This window comes from Xenopus tropicalis, chromosome 7 (genome assembly GCF_000004195.4).
Source record: "Xenopus tropicalis strain Nigerian chromosome 7, UCB_Xtro_10.0, whole genome shotgun sequence".
Classification (NCBI taxonomy): domain Eukaryota; kingdom Metazoa; phylum Chordata; class Amphibia; order Anura; family Pipidae; genus Xenopus; species Xenopus tropicalis.
The window spans coordinates 45,045,929-45,068,535 of NC_030683.2; the positions used below are offsets into that span (position 1 = coordinate 45,045,929).

A 22,607-nucleotide genomic window follows, 5' to 3' on the forward strand; every position below is an offset into this window, starting at 1 on the left:
TCAACTACGTGATAGAAAGGGATTTAAGATCAACTCTTAGGGGCTGATTTACTAAGACACGAATTCGAATCCGAATTGGAAAAATTCAGATTGGAAAACGAACATTTTGCGACTTTTTCGTATTTTTTGCGATTTTTTCGGCGCCTTTACGACTTTTCGGAAATTATCGCGACTTTTTGGTTACCAATACGATTTGCGCGAAAAAACGCGAGTTTTTCGTAGCCATTACGACTTGCGCGAAAAAACGTGAGTTTTTCGTAGCCATTCCGAAAGTTGCGCAAAATCTGGTGATTTTTTTCGTGGCGTTAAAACTTGCGCAAAAAGTCGCGCCTTTTTCGTAGCGTTAAACTTAAAAGGCGCGACGTTTCGCGCAAGTTTTAACTCTACGAAAAAATCGAGACTTTTTGCGCAAGTTTTAACGCTACGAAAAAATCGCCAGATTTTGCGCAACTTTCGGAATGGCTACGAAAAACTCGCGTTTTTTCGCAAAAATCGTATTGGTAACGAAAAAGTTGCGATAATTTCCGAAAAAATCGCAAAATATCGATCATTACGAAAAAAACGCAATCGGACGCATTCGGCCCGTTCGTGGGTTAGTAAATGTGCCCCTTAGGGTAACAGGTTCTCTTTAAGCAAAATAATTGTACATTATATAGGAAAAGGGGTGAACAAATGCAAAACCGGTTTCTCAGTAACTTAAACCATGCGCTTTTCCAATGAAACAGCTCTGTAAATACATCAAACACTTCTACAGTGTATCTTCACCCACAGTGCTTAGAATTAGTAATCCTGCAATTTCAGTACCCAAGCTGGCAGAGATAACAACTATTTCAAATCCATCCTGAGCTCCAAAAAATACTGCCTAGTGCCCTCAATTAACCTTTAATGCACATGGAGTAAGCAAAAACTGCTCTCTAGTAAGCTACACTGTATCTAATAGTGTCTAACATAAATATACCCTGTATATGTACTTATATTCCACTATGTTAATATTGTATATAAGCAGAAGAAGCAGATTGTTGCAAAAGCACCTACTTTTGTGTCAGTACACTGTCAGCCTCTTTACTTAAGCACTTAAAAGATAAAAGGCCAACCTTCTTCATAAAAAAAAAAAATACAAAAATTTCCTGAGATTAATTATCGTAAAGCAGAAAAATTCTTGAAAATGATTTGTTCTGAACAGGCACATTAATATGTACACAGTGGAATTATATTGCTTGGTTTTTATTTTTCTCCATTGCATAGTGCTATAAAAATGCCTAAAAGCATGAGTGGTAGTGACAATTTCTTCTTATTTTTTTTTTTAATCTGTGATAAATGTAAGGAATTAAAATAATACAGTAACACCAAGCACACCTCTCTAAGGCTCCAATCTCAAATGGTGGCTGTGATCTAATGGAACAGAAATTCTGTATCTATTTACTGCTGAGCTTTTCATGACTCCAAGACACTTTCTCAGAGAGAGCAAACTAAGCTTTAATTAATGAATTTGTAATCCACAGAGAAGGGCAGAATAGATGCAGTAGTGTGGATATAAAATACATATATGCAACAAGCTATTTTAATATATGTAGTGTGGGTAATTCTCCAACAAAGGCTATACAAATATAGCAATCTATATAGGATCTGTTACTCAAAAACCCTGTTATCCAGAAAGTGCTGAATTACGGAAAGGCTATCTCCTACAGATTTCATAAAAATCAAAATTTGAAGATTGCTACCTTTTTCTCTGTAATAATAATTTGTACTTGATCCTAACTAAGGTAAAATAAATCTTTATTTTAGGCAAAACAATCCTACTCAATTTGTTTAATATATTTATTGTTTAAATTATTTTATAGCAGACTTAAGGTACATAGATCCAAATTACAGAAAAAACAAACCTTTTCTGTAAAACCCTGGGCCCCATGGGTTCTGGATAATAGGTCCCATGCCTGTATTTTAACACTTGCTCATTTGATCACACAAATTTTACAACTAACATGAGCCCAAAACAGTACAAAAAAAAAATTCTGGTTGCACATATGTCAGAAGTAAGTACATTACTATATACTGGTATGGGACCTATTATCCAGAATGCTCGGGATCTGGGGTTTTCCGGATAAGGGATCTTTCTGTAATTTGGATCTCCATAACTTAAGTCTGCTATAAATCATTTAAACATTAAATAAACCCAATAGGAGTGTTCTGCCTCCAATTAGGATTAATTATATCTTAGTTGGGATCAAGTACAAGGTACTGTTTTATTATTACAGGGAAAAGGGAAATCATTTTTAAAAATTAGAATTATTTGCTTATAATGGAGTCTATGGGAGATGGCCTTTCCATAATTCGGAACTTTCTGGATAACGGGTTTCCGGATAAGGGTTGCCATACCTGCACTTGTTGTAGCTACCCTTTATCAGCCTATTCCTCTTTTATTAACGTAGCTTGCAAGCAACCATACCAAAGTCACAAGTTAAAAAGACAAAACACAATCAACCTGGTTCACAGATATTTTCTTGTGTAACTGTTTCATAATAAATGTAAAGTTTTATTGTGCAACAACTTTATACCCATTAAAATATTGCCGCTTAAACATTGGTCTAACAATTGTATGAGTAAAGGGTCACTGCTCTCTTCTAGTAAAATTAAAATTAAACACTTGGATTTTCATTTTTAAAAATAGCTTTTCACATTCTTGTTATCAGCACTTCTACCCTAGAAGCCAGGAACAGATTGGTTTGAAAGGAGAAGTTATCAACACACACCGTCTGTTCCCATTCCAGTTGGATAGTTAGAGCAACTTGGCCAATGCTCACTGAGGATTATTAGTGAGTAACAAGAGTGTGAACAAGAAAAGGAACAATACAGAAACACTGTACTTATAAGATAACTCTGATAGGAAAAAAGTATTGAGTTTTATACGTTCTTCCTTCCATTCCCAGCAAATGCTTTAAGACAATCTGTGTTTAAGACCCCTTTTCCCTTTAAAATATGGACTGTATAACAGGCTTAATATTTACACAGAGAGAAAATATAGACATCAAGCTATAGTTCCAGGAACATCCAAGACAGTAAAAAAGTAAAATAAAAATGCATTCAACCATAAACTTAATCTGCCTTGGCTTTAAAGGAAAAGTAACACTAAAAAATTTTTAAGTAAAAAAAAATCTATTCTACCCTGCCCCAATTGCCCTATCCTGAACATTTAGTATTTTGAATGCTTTATTAGAAAATACCTGCTAAAACTTGGCTTCCGATCATTTGAAATAGGGCAATACGGCGATGCAGGGCAGAATCCACTATGTGACGATCAATTGATCAATCCTAGCTTTTCTTCTGTATAAAAGAGTCAGACTAGGATCGATCAATCGATCAATTTTAGTGTTACTTTTCCTTTAAGCTCTGGCTGTAAAAACATGCATGGGAAGGAATACCATAAAGACTTCAAATCTGAAGAATGCAACTCAAAGGTTTGGTTCAAGATATTAAATTTTATGATATAAGCACACAACTGTTTAATTAACATAGTACTATCTACATTTTTGATACCATTCTCCTTTAATGAAGCAGTTTGTTCCATTACGTGTTCATTCTTGAGAAAGGTTCCATTAGAAGATTAAGCAACAAGCTAATACAATTACTGTGGAGACACATTACTATAAATATTTTTCCTGTTATGAGCCTGTAACTGTACGCAAAAATTAGTCTGTATGTCATAGCAGATTGCCTGGGTATCCAAAGCAGTGCAAAATAAATAACTTTTCCTTAAAAAATTCTACTGTTTTAAATTGCTAAGACCTCAGTCTTTAAAGTTGCATTAGAGGTTGTGTGAATTATTCAACAGGCAGCTCGGCAATATTGCAATACTACCGCTACAAGCATCCCCTATAGTCAGCAGTTCTATCACAGGGTCCCTTTTCTTATCTCCTGATCAGCTGAAAGATGGGCTCAAAGGGCACCTATCACCCTGAAATTGCTTCCTTCACCAGAGATGCGGGATAATAGAGCCTGCACTCCGGTTGGGCGAATCAGTAGGTTTTTTTTTTTAAATTAACCCCCTACATCACTAGACTGCCTGCACTGGGGGGTGCTCCTGGGATGGGCAGCCATGTTGTGGCAGAGACATGCGCATAACAAGCAAATGCCACACCTCAGTAATTATGCACGTGTGTCATATATGCAGGTGAGTAGCATCCACCACTCCTAAGTCACATGTATGTGCATAATGAGCGGGGAGATAAGTCACACATCTACATCTGGTGAATATGTGTAATTGCACAAAATGCAGAGAAATTTTCAAGCATTTATGCTAATTCACCACATTTTACACACCCTTTTACATGCGCAAAAAAGGGAAGGTATTTTCAAAAGCTTTGTAACTCATGTAAAAGGAAATTTCCCAAGGGCAACAAAACACCCGGCCTGCACATCCCCCTAAAAGTGATTATCCAAACAATAGTTTCAGTACTACATGTATTATTGCTGTTCCAAGTGCTTGAACTTCATATAGCAGGACATTATTTTGCCTGTACTACATATATTACGGCTATTCCAAGTGCTTGAACTTCATATTGCAAGCCATTATTTTGCCTATACTACATGTATTATTGCTTTTCCAAGTGCTTGAGTTTTATACGGCAAGACATTATTACATTATTTTGCCCGTGTATAATGTCTCTTCTCATCTCATTATAGTTAAACAGTGTAAGAAAGTAGTGGCACTCACCTTCTAAACCTAAAATCACCGGGTGCAAACCAAACATATCCAAAAGAAAAAAGTCACAAAAGTACTCACGGTGTATTGAAGAATAGGATTGTTTACTCCATTGAAAAAACTTTTCCAAGGCAGGGCAAACGCCACTGACCACCAATTAACTAAAATAAACTTGAAGTAAATTCCACTGCCCCCCAATGAACAGACTTATTAGCACATTAATAATTCATTTTAACTATTCATATGAACTGCTTATTATAGGAGTAATGTCAGCTTTTTATATTGGGATCTATTTACTGAATTATATGAATGTCTCTTACATTAACTTTTCAGCAGTATGGTTTTTGGGCCCCACAGCGACATCAATAGGTCACTACACTTATGCAATTTATGTAACTTATGCAAAAATGTACGATCCTTTCAAAGAAACTTATATAACTTAAGTATAGACTCCACTGACTCTCAATTAAAAGACTGACTTATTAGCACATTAATTATTTTTTACTACTTTTATGAACTTACTGACAAGTTTTTTGACCTCACAAAGCAAGATTATTGGGCCTTGAACACATGCTGTTAACGTAACTCGCGTAAAAAAACTTCCATAAATACTTCCACAACTTCCATGTTTATATTGCACACAAAAGGGGTGCTTGTGTTCAAGGAAGGCCCCATATAACTAACTTGTACAGGGACTCAAAGCTTCCCATGGTGGGCCTGTATAAAAAAAAATATATATATTTATATTATATTATATATATATATATATATATATATATATATATATATATATATATATATATATATATATATATATATATATATATGAACAGAGAGCCGCACACACAAGGACTTAACGATAAAGTGAAAAAATTTTATTCAAAAAAATCCAACATTTCGAGTACTAACTGTACTCTTCCTCAGGGACAAACCAAAAGACCAAACCCCTCCACCCCCCTAGAAATACCCTTCCAAGAAAAAGGGCGCCAAGACTGGCACACCCTATGAAAACAATCACAACGTTATTGTGAACACGTTGCACAAAATTTATCCAACGTTGCGACAAACCTCCCTTGTCTCGGGCGACTAATCCCCCCGAAATGCCATACCACCGGCGAAAATGTAAATCGCCGGTGGGATGGCATTCATGCCCGACGCAATTTCCCAAAATTGCATACGTTTCCTCTCAAGGCAACATCCGCGATTTTGGGAAATCGCTGCACCGTGTATGCCATCCCACCGGCGATTTACATTTCCGCCGGTGGGATGGCATTTCGGGGAGTTAAGTTGCCCGCGAAAAGGGAGATTTGTTGCGGGCAACTAATCTCCCCGTGTGGCGCAGGCCTAATAAAACAGTACCTTGTACTTGATCCCAACTAAGATATAATTAATCCTTATTGGAGGCAAAACAATCTTATTGAGTTTATTCAATATTTAAATTATTTTTACCTCCATTAAGGTATGGAGAGCCAAATTACAGAAAGATCCCTTATCCGAAAAACCCCAGGTCCCGAGAATTCTGGATAACAGGTCCCATACATGTATATACACACACACACATTATATATTATATATAGTCAAGCTGTGTGTCCACAACGAAAACGTCCGAAACGTTGGAACGCGGGGTGAATGAATAAAGAGAAGAATTGCTGTGAAATGGGGTGCTGGTGGTCCTGTTTATAGGTATATATATATTAGTGCAGTCTGCATTTAGACCACTCTCCAATCTTGGGTGCTCAGTCAATTTTAATTATACAAGAAAGAGATTGAGCACTCCATATCCCATTAGATAGTAATTATCTTTTTGTTTCATCGTGCTGCAAATTCCAACGTTTAGGTCCCACTGGGGGACCTTTATCAAGGATATTGATACACAACTGAATAGCAATATATATACAGTAACTCGACCCAGGTTCTTTTACAAAAGTCCTATAAAGAGTTATACATCTATATTTAGCCCTATTTAACTAATCCTCAATAAACCTGGAACCACGCTCAGTGACCTGGTAAAAAAAAAAATCACAGCCATTTCCACTTAAGGGTCCATCCTCTACGCAAGGACAGTATATATTTTTAATACTAATGAAACATAAGCAACCAGAATCATTTCTTATGTAAGATACTATTACTGGGACTTTACTGATTATCTACTGATATGAAAACAGATGTTCACATTTTGGAAATTTACTGAGCATTAGTTCCGCTACCGAGTTCCTCTACTAATTATAAATGCTCATCTCATACAACTACAAGTTCCATCCTGTATTATAAACCTTAGCCTAGGTTACTAAAAATGTTCATAAATGGAGACCAAACTTCTAACCCATAGATGCTACTGGTCTCCAAAATGCACCAAAATTTTCATTTTTGGTATACATACAAATAAATTGAGGCTATGTATGCGAAATCCAAACTAAACATATAGCCCATCTCTTGTAGCTTCCCCCTTTTGGCGGATATCACACTAGCACATCACATCCCATCCCACATAGATTAGAATCTAATTTTAGGACCTGAGACAGATAAAATAACTTGCCAAAAGGTCACACAGAGTTAGAATTGGGTCTCCAGCAAACTATTCCAATTTCAGAGGCTAGCGTGGGGTTGGGACATCACTCAGCTTACACTTCGCTGTTTCATTTCAGACAATAAAAACCACCAGACAATAAAAATCTGAATGACAAAAGACACATAATTCAAAGGGTTTCTATCAGGGAAATAATATTACTGAAAGTAATTTCTGCTATACCAAAATTAGTTTAATATCCAGTCCCATCAATTCAAAAAACAGTAAGAATTGAAATATTTACAGTGCAATATACAAAATACAGTGAAGTGCGTTATTTACTCCAACTGTGATTCATAGCACTGAATGTTCACGTCATATTCAACTTGTAATACACTGCAGTAGTCACAAAAACTGGGATGTGACGTTACAGTTAGATGGGGGTCATTTTCATTACTGCTTCTTGTCTTAGATGACAGCGCAGCAAATTTTCTGAAATTCTCAATATTTTAAATGTAAGTATGGCATCTATTATTCAGAATAATTGGTACAGATATAGGATCTGTTATCCAGAAACCTAAGTCAGAAAGCGCTGAATTATGAGAAGGCCATCCCGTGTAGACTCCAGCCAGCACCAGCACTACGCCACCTGCACTGGGAGAGAGCTCCTGGTACGGACAGCCATGTTGTGGCACAGGTATGTGCATAACAAGCGAGTGCCACAACTTGCTCATACATGCGATGTAGGCAGGTGAGTCACATCTACTGCCCCTACGTCACACGCATGCGAATAATGAGCGAGCATGGGAGCCCCGTCCATTATGCACATGAGCACTAAATAACATGACCGCCTGCACTGGGAGCTAGCACCGGCGGGGCTGTTTTTTTGTTTTGTTTTTTTTTTTGTAAAAAAAAAAAACTATTATTTCCCCCAAATGGAGTGCAGGCTCTATTAGCATGCACCTTTGGTGGGGGAAGCAATTTCAGTAAGATAGCTGCCCTTTAAACAAGCACAATAGCATTGTTTCAGATTTATGGGAATATATTCGTCCTACAGAGAAATAAAACAAGATAATTTTTTAAAAAAGGCTTAAATCAGACTATGGGAGACGGCATTCCCAAAAATCAGAGTTTTCTGGATAAGATATTTCATACCCGTACTTGTAACATCATCAGCAATTTCACCCCCTGAGCCGGCTCCTGGGATGCCACCATCCAGCGCTTATCTTTCCTGAGCCGGAGGGGGTCCAGGGGGGCCACATCGCTACTGCACTAGGAGACAAAAATCTCCTGTTTAAAAACCTGGAAATTCTGCTCTAAAAGCTACCAGGAGCAGCTTTTTGATACCCCTGGTAACCTGAGGAGCGCTACCATGTGAGGCGAGTCTCTCAACTCTCCTTATGGCAGCATTTGCCCCTGTTTAATATTTCTTCAAGGAATACAAAGTACACTTTATACTAGTGACTGTGGGCTCAATGTTTTCATTTGTGCAAGAGAGACAAAAAGCTTGCTTATAGGTTTTCTGACACAATATACATCTGTATTTACATGTACATGAAAGCCGATTGGTGAACATACATTAACACACAGTTATGATTTATCAAGGTGAGAGATAAAAATACCTATGTTTGCTAGTCTCAGTCTCAAATGCAATGTCCCTAGATGGAAAACGGCAGTCATGGAAAGCCTTGTGCAAATCATCAGAGAGCAGGAGAAGTGTTGCTTCAGATTCCATTTCAGCTTTTGCCAAATCCCAAGCAAGCATCAAAGCTTATTTATGGAGATCTGTGTACACAAGATTTTTTTCTGCACTATGCTACAGGGTACCTTAGAATTCCACTCAGTTCCAAGCAAATCTGAAAGTGACACAAAGGGGGGGATTCACAAAAGTGGTGATATTGAGACAAAATAAAAGTGGAGATAGATTTGTCGGATTTTCCACCTAATTCACAAACCTCTATCTCCACTTTTGTGAATTTGTCTTTTAAACAGACAGTTTTAAGATTTTGTCATTTTACCAACATTTTTGTATGAATTTGTCTTTAGCTGTCAGTGTGCCACCAAACCCAGTCCCACAGCTACAGGAGCCTTGGGGTAAGGATTTTACCAGCAGGATTTTGCATTTCATTTGCCATTTCACTTTAGGGGCATTTACTGTGGGGTAATTTTAGTTTGCTTAGGAAAACTATACATCATTTTTTTTAGGATAAGCTGGGCTTTCTAATGTTTTCTATACAGGTATCGGCCCCTTATCCGGAAACCTGTTATCCAGAGAGCTCCGAATTACGGAAAGCCGTCTCTCATAGACTCCATTTTAATCAAATAATTCAGAATTTTAAAACTGATTTCCTTTTTCTCTGTAATAATAAAACAGTATCTTGTAATTGATCCCAACTAAGATATAATTACCCCTTATTGGGGGCAGAACAGCCCTATTGGGTTTATGTAATGGTTAAATGATTCCCTTTTCTCTGTAATAATAAAACAGTACCTGTCCTTGATCCCAACTAAGATATAATTACCCCTTATTGGGGGCAGAACAGCCCTATTGGGTTTATTTAATGGTTAAATGATTCCCTTTTCTCTGTAATAATAAAACAGTACCTGTACTTGATCCCAACTAAGATATAATTACCCCTTATTGGGGGCAGAACAGCCCTATTGGGTTTATTTAATGGTTAAATGATTCCCTTTTCTCTGTAATAATAAAACAGTACCTGTACTTAATCCCAACTAAGATATAAATAATCCTTATTGGATGCAAAACAATCCTATTGGGGTTTAATTAATGTTTTATTGATTTTTTTAGCAGACTTAAGGTATGGAGATCCAAATTATGGAAAGAACCCTTATCTGGAATACCCTTGGTCCTGAGCATTCTGGATAATGCTTTTAAAATAAAAGCATTTACTTCTATTTTACATTATTTTACAAGGTTCAGTGCATTGTTAAAATGTATGGTATTTGTCCCCTTTAAAGAGGGGGCACTGCTGCTAAAACTAAAATTTTGCCTGGGAGGCTTTACTTTTCCTTTAAATAAAATTGAATATATTCACTCAAAATGTTATTATTGCCTCATTCATTAAGCTGAAACTAGCATAACAATGCAAATGTGAGGTAAAGCACTTTTTTATCAATTCAACTTTTTGTTTAATCAGTGTTTTACTTGTTTATAAAATGTCAATGAGGCTTTTTGCGCCTATTGTTCTAGGGTTAGAAAGAGACACCCCCCCCACCCCGGGGGTCACTTATCAACTTTCTCAGAGAATGTTGATAAATGGAGGATTCATTCTCCCTACTTATTAAACAGCAGGCTTCTCAGTTAGGATACACCAACTGCCACTATGTAGCAAATAAAAAACATCCCATAAGCGGGAGGAGGAAGGATAGCCTAGTGGTAGGGAGACCGCCCTGTGACGACAGGGTTATAGGTTCTTTTCCCTCCACCAGGGTCCGCCTCGTGACTGCCCTGGGCACAGTCACATAACCTCCCAATGTCGCAAAGATATCAGCCTTTAGAAATGGGCTGGTGGAGCGTTGTCCAGATTTTTTTTCAGTGGCTGCATTTACATTTCCCCACAAATCCTCTCTTTGCATTTTCAAGGGAATTGTGTTGTCCATGGCAAAATCCACAGGAAAAATACATTTCTTATCACTGGCAATAAGAAGCCAATTGATAGGTGAGCTGAGCTGCAGCACAGGGCCAATGTCGCTAATATCAGCGAGTGCATTTTAGGGTTATTTTTGGGAATTTGATTAGGATATATGTAAATAATCATAGAACAGAATCTACACTGGGGAGCGGATAGGAGAGTAATGGAGATATTCCCTGAGCCGTATAATAGTGCCCAGCTGGTATGTAATACAGGAGATATCCTGTGAGCGCTGTCTGTTATCCCCTGCAGGTATATGGTACAGGAGATTCACCCTACTTCTATGCATTATCAGGAACTCTTCAGCCAGTATATAGTTCAGCAGGGGGTACGCTAACCATTTATCTGTTTTGTTTAGACAACTGCCCCAGTATTAAGTATGTTGCAGACTACACTGATTCCCAAGCAGCCACGGCTCATGTATCTAAATGGATTACTACTGAACTCTGAGCACAAATTGCCTTTGCGTCTTTATACAAAAGGAATAATAAAGTGGTCAGGTTCCATTTGCCAAAACACTGTCGAGTCAGGTGTCGCAACACAAACTGGGCAAATGTTAAATATATTTATTCCCATTCATTCCTAATAGTGCAGGGCAGCCCTGGGTATTGCAGGGTTAAACTGCGAGCAAATTAAACACATTGATGGGGGAAATTCACAAAAGTGGTGATATTGAGACAAAATAAAAGTGGAGATAGATTTGTGGGATTTTCCACCTAATTCACAAATCTCTATCTCCACTTTTGTGAATTTGTCTTTTAAGCAGACAATTTTCAGATTTTGTCATTTTCCCAAAAAATTTTTTATGAATTTGCATTTAGCTCTTAGTAAATCTGTCGGGGCCATCAAACCCAGTCCCACATCTACATGAGCCTTGGAATAAGGATTTTACCAGCAGGGTTTTGCATTTCATATGCCATTTGTCATTTCCCTTTGGGGGCATTTCCTGAGGGGTAATTTTAGTTTGCCCAGGGAAATTATACATCATTTTTTTTAGGACAATCTATCATTTTTTTCTATATTTCTGTGTAATTCCACTTCTGTAACAAGATTTAAGGGTCTTAATACCTTATTCTCTAGCCCCTACTCATTACTGGGCAGCAGCAATCCGGCCCACACCCCAACATGCCCGGTGAATAGAGGTCCAACAGGACTATGGCCCACTGGGTTTTTATCCAGTGCCCTGTTGGGCCAGTCCAACCCTGTACTCCAATATCCCAGTTTGGGTGCCACTGTGTATGTGCTGCTGGGAACAGGTGGGGACCAATGCTGTCAAGCAGTTCTGTAGTTCTGGACATGCTATGGGGGCGCAGATAAGTTGGGGCAAATGTCAGTGAAGTGATTAAAGGGCACTGCTGCTGCTAAAACTAAAAATTTGCCAGGGAGGCTTTACTTTTCCTTTTAATAAAAATGTTTTCAATATATTCACACATAAAACGAAAAAAAAATTTTAGATATAAATTGAACTTTTTTTAATCAGTGTTTTACTTGTCTATGAAGATTCTCATTCATCCAGCTCATGACATACAGTATCTAGTAGAATTAAGTCTACCGACTTAATTAAGTCTTCCGACTCAACCGCCACTTTTCCGTTTTTGGTGAAAGAAAGAAAGTTTACAGACACTTTTGTGAATCTGTCGTTTAAACAACATTTATACGACATTTTAAAAACATTTTTTCCCCACATTTTCAAAATGGGAGTAAAGGAGTAAAGCTCAGTGTAACTCTGTCAGATCAATTCTAAGCTCTTCTGTTTTGTTTTGTTTCACCCAGTCTCCATTTCACACCTAAGGTAGGGGCCCCATTGGGGAATCATTAACATATTAATGGCGATTAACATCTTATTGTTAGGGGACAAGTTTCTGTCTAACCCTAGAACAATAGGTGCAAAAAGCCTCTTTAACATTTTATAAACAAGTAAAACACTGTATCTAGTAGAATTAAGTCTAAAACAACTGGACTTTTCTGAGTTTTTCTTGAAAACGTTTCACCACTCATCCGAGTGGCTTCTTCAGTTCAAATGACTGGTAGGGAATTCCCCGGTATTTAAACTCTTGATGGTAGTAGAGTCACAGACATCCAATCCCAATGGTTCCAGCGGTCTATCTACACCTCAAAGAAAAAGGTCACTCTTTTGAGGACAGTAATGTGCATATTTTGGACCGAGAGGACAGATGGTTTGAAAGAGGTGTGAAAGAGGCCATTTATGCCAACCTGGAAAAACCATCCCTGAACAGAGGAGGGGGCCTGAGACACCGTTTGTCACCAACATACAATGGCGCGTTGACATCCTTACCCCGGCAGTTTCACAACAGTTCACACTTCCAGTCATGTACTTTGAAGGATTAACACCTTCATCAATGAGAATCTTGGTACCATTGTGATTGGATCATACCTTCTTACACCTGTCAGTTTCAGCTAACACCTAACTGAACAAGTTCAATGGAACCATTGTGATTGGATGTCTGTGACTCTACTACCATCAAGAGTATAAATACCGGGGAATTCCCTACCAGTCATTTGAACTGAAGAAGCCACTCGGATGAGTGGTGAAACGTTTTCAAGAAAAACTCTAAATTCTACTAGATACAGTGTTTTACTTGTTTATAAAATGTTAATGAGGCTTTTTGCACCTATTGTTCTAGGGTTAGACAGAAACTTGTCCCCTAACAATAAGATGTTAATCGCCATTAATATGTTAATGATTCCCCAATGGGGCTCCTACCTTAGGTGTGAAATTGAGACTGGGTGAAACAAAACAAAACAGAAGAGCTTAGAATTGATCTGACAGAGTTACACTGAGCTTTACTCCATTTTGAAAATGTGGGGAAAAAATGTTTTTAAAATGTTGTATAAATGTTGTTTTAACGACAGATTCACAAAAGTGTCTGTAAACTTTCTTTCTTTCACCAAAAACGGAAAAGTGGCGGTTGAGTCGGAATTTAGGCGGATTTCTGTTGGTGAATCTGGAGAAAGTGTTTTCCACCACTTTTCCCACCACTTTTACTCCAAAAAAGGGCTACCTCCACTTTTGTGAATTCCCCCCAAAGTCTCCTGAAACCTGCCATATAAATCTTCTCACTGCTGACTTATAAATACATAACAATAATTAACAAAATTCTCCAACAAGGAAAGACATACAACATCGCCAAAACCTTTTTAATCATAGGGAAATTAAAAGCTAAGGGTATCATTTAATCAGTTGGCATTTAGTGCAACCAATGTAGCTTATTAAACATGCCATTTACACATTTTAAAAATTCTTTTCTTCTTCCTTTCTCTACTATATGTCTTCTATTTCATATATCTTATAATTAACCACTTTAGTGCCAGCAAACTTTTTTTCCGTAACAAAAACAGAAGCTTGCACTCTTATACATCTGATTCAACAATTATAAATGCTCATCTTAGTCAAAGCCTAATGCAATTTTTTAGAAACAGGTGCATCTTTACAATTCTGCAGGTATCCTTTTATACACACACCCCTTTTAAAGGGTCAGGGCTCTGCACTCGCAATGATATTTGATATGCTGCATTATAAAGATATATGATAAAGGCATGGTGCCACAGACAGTGTTCAATATACAGTACTGGCACTCTTCAGTCAATTCTAGAGATTTTACAATTCTAAACCTTCAGCTTATTTGAACTCCTATGTAATTTCAATAACTGAGGCATGTTATTTATTCTGCAGTTATTCTGCAAATACACACATTTCTGGCAAAGATATTCTGCATTAGCTGATCAAAGAATATATCAAAAAGACAGATTGAAATGCAAATTATATGACAGAAGCATAGTGCCATAGACAGTGTCCTTCCAACAGACCAGACAAAAGTTGCTTCCTTACCTCTTGCAGACAGCTTTTTGGTGTTTATTATTTTTGCAGCATATTCCTGGTTGGAAGATTTCTTCACACATCTTCGTACAACTGAAAAGGCCCCCCTTAAAAAATTTAGAAAATGTTGAATTAAACTAAGGAACAGCAAAAAAATGCAAAATTAAAGAATGTAGTGTGGTGCAAGCAATTTGCTATATTGAAGTAGTATGTTATTAAATGATATTATTGTCAAGAACAACTTAACAAGGACAGTTAACATAGCTTAGGCTGTACAACTAACACCTTCTGAGGCAGGTGTTACTCAACAAAAAAGTTCGAATTCGGTCCAATAAACAGGACTTTCCTTGCTAAAACCCAGACAAGGTTTAAAAGATTGGCGGTTCACTAGATAGCCATGTGTGGCACGGTTACCTGTCTCTTGTTTTCATTCACTTGGATAGACATTCCGAATAACCCGAATAGCAAGAAATAAAGAAAGGCTGCAACTCCTCTTCACTTCCTCATCTGCTGATGTACTATATAGCTGTACTACCAAATATGCAGCACCAACACACATTTCCCGAACCAATATCCGTGACACATAATTGTATTATAGTTGTATGGGCATACATGTGGCTTCTTACATTCACATTGGCTTTTGACATTTTAGCAGCATTCACACAAGGAAAGCCCCTTTCCTATACTGCAGAGATCCCCAACCTTTTATACCCATGAGCCACATTTAAATGGAAAAAGTGTTGGGGATCAACACAAGCATGAAATAGGTTCCTGGGAGAAGCAATAAGAGCTATTATTGCTACTTAATAGCCCCTAGAAATTCAAAAAAAGTGCACCTGCTTTGAGGCCACTGGGAGCAACATCCAAGGGGCTGGTAAACAACATGTTGCTCACAAGCCACTGGTTGGGGATCACTGCCATACTGAACAGGATTGTAAAAAGACTGCAACCAACAGAGCAAGAAAAAATGTGAGCATCAATATTTCATTCAAGTATTTACATTACAGAGCTACATCAGCTGACCAAAAAATGGGTATGTTTGAAAACATATGGTAATGCTCATTTTCATGGTACAGTCAAAAACAAACACAAATTTGTACAATTTTCAGAATGAATATGCTGACCTGACAACCAAAGCATATATATACATATATATATACACATATACATATACATATATATACATATATATGTTGCTAGTAGACAGGCACTCACGTATAAGTAGGTCCAAGGGAGCCTGGGTGCAGTCCCAAAATAATAGATGGAGTAGCTCTCTCTACAGCTACTATATATATATATATATATATATATATATATATACCATGAATATCAGGCAAGTCATCTGCTGGCCACTAAATAATGCACTGACAGATAAGGAAGTGAAGAAGCGACACAGCTTTTCTTAACTTCCTGCTGGTTTACAAATAAAAACAAAAGAACTGCAGCCACAACAACTATGGCCCCTAGTACATCATCACCCTGTTTAACAGGACAGGATAAGCCAGTGTATGGCCATCTTAAGTAAAGTTGCAAAGTAGACTATATTGATATTCACATAGAAAAAACAATAACCAGTAGTATAAGTTCTCAGGGAGTTATATTGTATTGCTAATAATTATATTTTTATAAGATCTCCACATTAAACTCCCGAGCTTCAAACAGGTTAATGACAATGCAATTAGTGTAGCAATGACGATGCAAACAAAAGGGCCGTCACTACTACTTCTCGACTTTATGTAAGAACAGAAAGGAAATTTCAAGCATTTGCAAATGCCACAGATATATAAAAGGTCAAGACAGACCATAATGTGGAAATATTTTATTTTTATTTACATATAACAAGAAACAGAAAGGAAGCTAACTAAAAGTTCTGCAATGCAGAGAACCTTTTAAGTGCTCTGTCATACAAAGAAGAAGAAGAGAATCTTATTATAATGTATCACTAAAGACACATAAATGGTAACAGTTGCTAATACAGCATGTAGTAAAAAGCATGTCTAGTGACGGGTTGAAACGATGGCCCTGGGCTATAAATGAACTCCCAGCCTTTTTGGACAGGTGAATGACCAAAGGCCGTGCATCCTGTTTTACAACACGGGTTTTAATCAATGTTTTAAGGTTACAAAAGTGGCCTTTTTTAAGCTTTCACAATCTTAGGAATGACTGCATCAGGAGTTATTTCTCAAAGGCTGAAACAAAATATGTTAAAAGATTGCATTTTCCTATTACTTTTACTTTGCTGGCATTGGTTTGCAAGCTCAAAGAAGCCAAGATCCATTCAAAGCAATGGATGCATCAGTGCATGGAAATCTTTCTATCATGGTATTTACTCAAGAATCTTTGAGTTGTTTTACTATTAAAGTCTATAAGAACTTTATGCATGACAATCTAGAAACATGTTTGAAACTCCTTAAACAAGTAAACATTAAACCAATGATAAAAAAAAACTGGTGAAAATGCAGAACTTTATGACATCACCCTTACTACTAAGTATTGTAAATTCACCATGATGGGGGCTGTTACCTGATCTCCCCTGAAACATAGTCTTCAGGCTGTTTACCATCCATGTGTACATTTAACCCGTTTTTAACAGAATATGAAAAACAACCCACTGCTGATTTTGAGCTTTAATAGGGTTTTCAAGAACTTCTGAAATTGTCTTTTTTAAATGAAATGCAAACAAAGAAATATAAAATCATTTTTATAATAATAAATGATGTAATGTAATCAGTCAAAATGTCTCATTGGCTGTGATACCACTATATTAAAAAAGGCAATTAACAGTTAGCACTTAAGATCATGTAGACTGCATTGTATTAAGGTGTGGTTTCTTGAGAAAATAGAAATGGTCAGGAAAAACTGGTGTGGCTACTGAAGATTTGGAAAGGCCTTTCCCACTGCCTGGGGGGGGGGGGCAATTTGTGTAAGTGACCAAACATATCTGCTTATACAGTTCATTAGAAATTCTTGACTTTTTCTAATTGTGTAGATTCAATGTGGAGCTGTGATACAAAAAAAGCATTTTACTAATGTTCTGATGCACACTAGTACACACAGCTTATACCCAGCTGCAGTTTAGGGCAGTCAATAAAAAAAAAAAGATAATTTTTAATAGAATATGCTCAAGTTCATTGTGAAAAGGCGACTATTTATTTTACTTTATTGTGTATCCCAAGCTCCCAGTTCCACGGTGTGGACAAAACAATGAGACAAGGCATTTGCTGCTTTTATTGTTCGCCTATTGGATGCAGATTGTGCAGTAGGTGCAAAATCTGCCAGAGAAGTCTCCTCCCTCTGCACTGGTGTAGGGGCTGCCTGGAATATCTTTGTCATGGTGCAGATGGCTGAGTGAGTCCTTAGCAAAGAGGGACAATTACATTCCCCACGACCCACTCCTCTTTGTCCCACTGTCCAAGTGGAAAGGATGACAATGTGCCTAGAATATCTGCACCTCCCCCCTTTTGTGGTGCGGAAGACACTGCTGACAGAATACCGTTGTTGCTCTGTCTCCGTACATAGCATGCCCTGTGTGTCAGGTCACTAATAACTCAGTCACTACATGGCAAGTGCCTCCCCCTGACACTTATCACTCTGTGCCCTTCTTCCAGTGCCAGACACTCTACATTCTTTTATGCAGTCCAGTTGCTTTAGTGATATTACCCCCCAAAACTTCTCCTCTTACTAACTACCCAGTTTGGCAAGCGCCTCCCCCTGCCACTTAGCACTCTGTGCCCTTCTTCTAGTGCCAGACTTCTTATGCCGCTCCGCTGCTTTAGTGATATTACCCCCAAAAAACTTCTCCTCTTACTATCACCCAGTTTGCTTTTCTGAAACACTGGTGGGGAGAGGGTTAAACTTGGGTTACAAGTGGAGAGAATACCACCCACCTCAAGTGTATCACAGCAGAGGAAGTGTTAAAATTGCTAGGAAAATGCAATGACAAGAACTCCATCTGCAGCCAGCAATAAACTGCCACTGCATTTTGCTATATTCAATAGGCCAGTTCTTTAGAGGCTGTTCTTAAAGCAGAATGCGGGGACGGGCATATTCTGGCACGCTAGATTTCCTAGACTACAACTCCCAGCACACCCGGAAGGTAGGGGCAGTGGAAGGATATATCCCTGAGCATGTGGTTAATACGCATGAGTGCAGGATACGTGTGAGTATGAGATATGTATCCATAATGTGCAGAGCGGATCTGACATTGGATGCGGATCCCCCTATGAGAGGCAGAGCTGCGTGTGCCCCAGGCTCCGAGTCCCTCGGCTGGGATAGGCTGGGATAGGCTGCTTATGCCAAGTGCCATGCCCTGCTCTATAGAAGTCTGCCCGGTGCCTTCCTGCCCACTTTCCCATGTGCCATGTTATGCACTGACTCCTTGCTGCCCGATTAGACTGCCCACCCCTTGTTGCCCCGTCAGCCACTATTGTCCTTACTTGCCAAGCTCCTCATACAGCTGATACTCGTCTGTGAAGCGGGTGCAAGTCGCGGTAGTGGCCATGCTAGTGCCAGGAGAGTCTCTCTCGCATCGGGCGGGCTGCTGGCTGACAGACAGAAGGAGGTAGTGGCGAGATCTTCTCTCTTTCTTCCTCTGCGTCTCACCCTCTTCCTCCTCCTCTGGGGCGGCTCCTGCTTCACCTCTCTCCCGTTCCCACCTTCTCTTCCCCGACTGCACAACTCCGGGCGCCTCCGTTTGCCTGGTGCCCCCCCTTTTCTCCCTGGGTGACCCTGTACAAGAGACTCCTGTCACTCCGCTCTTCCCGTGCACTGTCACTGCTGTGTCCCACAGAAGGAGGGAGGTGTCAGGGGCGGGGCAATGGAAAAGCAAGTTGGCTTACCAACACCGCGAGATTTCCCTGGGACACGCCCCTCCTTCCTGCGGACAACCCTCCCCTGCGATGGGAGAGTGAGACGCACATAGGAGCAGTGACGAGGGCTTGGGAGAAGGGATGAGTATGGTAGTATTGGATTGGGCAACGAGACAAGCAGAGGAAGATAGGGGCATCCATAATGGTCGTAGGAATTTGCTTGCACATTTCTTGTCCCAGCAACATAATTAACGCCTTTGGAAATACATAGGAAGTAGCTTTATATAATGCTGCCAGTCTTCTTGTAAATATCTTGCTACGGTGCATACAGAACGGGCATAATGAGTGCAGAAAACGGCGTTCAGTGTCCTCTACAGGTGTAAAGTGGTATTGCCCTTGGTGTGCGCATTTCTCTGTTACAGCTGCTGTCAGTACATAGCTGGCTTGATGGGGTAGAGATGACTGTATAGCAGGGCCACCCGCTCTTCAACATTAGTTTTCCTGTTATCCACAGGGATTCTAGTTAGAAGAACAGCCAGTATCAAAATGTAGGCGTTACTCCCTCATTAAACATATTAAATAGCTGTTATTGGAGGAAATGGATTTTTGTGGACTACTCCTGCCACTATAGTTAAAGGAGGCATATCCTATAAAAATTAGGAATGTACCAGTGAATTATACTCCTCTTGATATAGAAGGATTGTGCTTTAAAAAGTTGTGTTTGTGACTGATTTACAGAGAAATTCCACAAAAACCCCACTAGTCCCGCCCATCTGTGCCACTTCCTGCTGGATGAATTCTCTGGATGAGCTGGGGGGCTGTACACTGCACTGTAGGATAGGAACCAATCAGCAGCTAGGCTGACCTGATAGGGAACTGAAGCCTGTCTTTGCTTGTGTGAGTGCAGGGCTGTGATTGGCTCTCCCTCTCCTACTGTGCTTCTGGCAGGGACCGTTAAGACACGCCCACTCTTCATTTCACTCTGGATCCGATCTATAAGGAGCTCCAATAAAGGGGACATTTTTACAGAGAGGATTAATTTTTAGTGCAAAGTGAAACCAGCACCGTATATTATTCATAATTGCCCACAAAATAAGTGTATTTCCCATTTATCCAATATGTCTCCTTTAACTATTTAAGCGAGTTGTGACTGCATATCAGGCACAGATTGAGATACAGAATAGGCCCTAGCATTTTAAGAAGTCCAAACAGAAGCCCAAACAGACCATGCTGTGGCATCTTACAGCAGCCCCTCTGGCATTTGCCAGAATGTACAGGTTCCCAGGCCAGGTTTGATCCAAATAAAGGTGGCCATACACTCAGCTGCTGGTTTGGTGAGGTTGACAAGCGAGTGATTCTTCTCCCGATATGCCCACCTGCAGTCCCCGATCCAATGGAAAAATCAAACCTGCCCCATCGATACCTGGCCAATTTCAGGCCAGATGTCAGTCGAAAAGGTCCGTTGGTGGTGCCCATACACTGGCAGATAAGCTGGCGAATCAGTCTAAACATTTTTTCTCTTGGATGGCACAACATACACTAACACAGCATTGGTTTTGGTCTGTGCCAGGCCTTTTTCTTGGCAAGTGTAAACCCAGGAGATATGTGATATTAGCACATATACAAGATTGTATTTAAGGAGAATGAACAGAGAGGAGGGCATTTTTTGCTAACAAAGTAAATTTTGCCTAGACATTGCTCAGGTGGATCCTGACAGGGTAACAAAAACTGAAAGAAAACCTGATGTTGATATAGAATGGGTTCCCCTTTCAACGGGCCTGTGTAACAATGAATGAAAAACTGCATTTCTTTTTCTTTAACCAAAACTTTTTTAAGGAGCATGTTACGGACATAGGTTTTTCATACAGACACATATTTATTTAATTTAAATACATTCAATTGTATCATAAGTGACAGCCATTTTTCTACTCCAATTGTATTGTTGTGTGCTGCATGGTCATCTGTTCAAGAGTAATATTGATTTTAATTTTAAATCACAGTGTTTGTAAAGCAATTCTGATATACTGTAAGTTTGCTGAGATCCATTATCCCAATATTGCTAGATATTTAATTCTGTATGATGCTGTCAGTTGGTGCTGCAGTATAGAAATTCCAATGCCAGGGCCTGAGAGGGGGGCATGAGCGGCCAGTAATTTCCTTGGCACGACCATTTTCAATTATATATGTCTCGCCCTCAGATACATGTTCTGTATTGTAATTTTCCCTCACAGAAGCTGCAATTTATATAGAGGAAATGAAAAATGACTTTAAATGACTTGATATTGGCTTGCTTTCACTGTTAACATAATCTCATGGAGACACATGATTTGACAGAAAACAGGTGTTGGGCAGTTGCTTTGTTTGCGATTGGCATGAAAGGAATGACATGGCAGTGCAACAGGCAATACATAGTACCCGGTCTGCCTTGGCGTTTATTAGAATTTTTTTGTGATATCACACATTGTGGCTAAAGTGTGGTCTTACCACAATTTTTTTTGCTTATCCACAGCTGTATAATTTTGCAGCACAGGTTAATCCCCCACAGTACATACCCAAATTTTAGGTCCCAGCTGCAGCATAATGTTAATTTTTGTTCTTATCCAGTACAACTGTATGGACACCAGTTCATTATATCATGAATTTATAGTGTGAGGACAGACAAAATGCAGAATTAAGGTAATGGTACACATTGAGATTCCAAGTGTTTTGTCGCCAGGCTATTACTAGCTCTGTGGGCAGGCAACAAGACAATTGCAATTGCTTTTCATTGATTTAAATAGAATCAAGGAGGCACCTACATGTCAGGCGATTATCAACTGCAAACACTGACAGTTGTGCTTGACATGCTGGTGTACCCTTTATTCCACATAATTTACATTTACGGTAGATCCACAGAGCCATTCATTGTCTGGGTGTCGAAATGCTCGACAGTGCTATATATGCCACTGCCTTAACCTGCAAAAGATTTTTTATTTATGACGTTTCAGGCAACAAATCTCTTTCTTAAATATGCAAATACAAAACCATTGTGTTACAGTATAAAGACTGTGGTCCTACACTCAGTTGACCATTCAGAAGTTTTCGGATCAAACGATTGTAAACG

The 22,607-nt window shown here is 38.9% G+C and overlaps 1 protein-coding gene across 31 annotated transcripts in view; it reads right to left on the reverse strand.

Moving 5' to 3' along the window:
- Nucleotides 1-19,521, reverse strand: part of camk2g (calcium/calmodulin dependent protein kinase (CaM kinase) II gamma) — a 172,767-nt gene extending 153,246 nt beyond the window's left edge. For 9 of the 31 annotated variants that reach the window (XM_012965995.3, XM_012965993.3, XM_012965990.3 and 6 more), the window contains exons 1-2: nucleotides 19,133-19,521; nucleotides 14,709-14,803 (exon numbers count right to left, since the gene is read on the reverse strand). In XM_012965995.3, the coding sequence (XP_012821449.1) occupies nucleotides 14,709-14,803; nucleotides 19,133-19,197 (160 nt within the window). In that variant the 5' untranslated portion in view covers nucleotides 19,198-19,521. The remainder of the gene's footprint in view (nucleotides 1-14,708; nucleotides 14,804-19,132) is intronic. The other 22 variants (XM_012966002.3, XM_012965999.3, XM_012966003.3 and 19 more) reach the window with 6 other exon arrangements.
- Nucleotides 19,522-22,607: the final 3,086 nt, after the last annotated feature.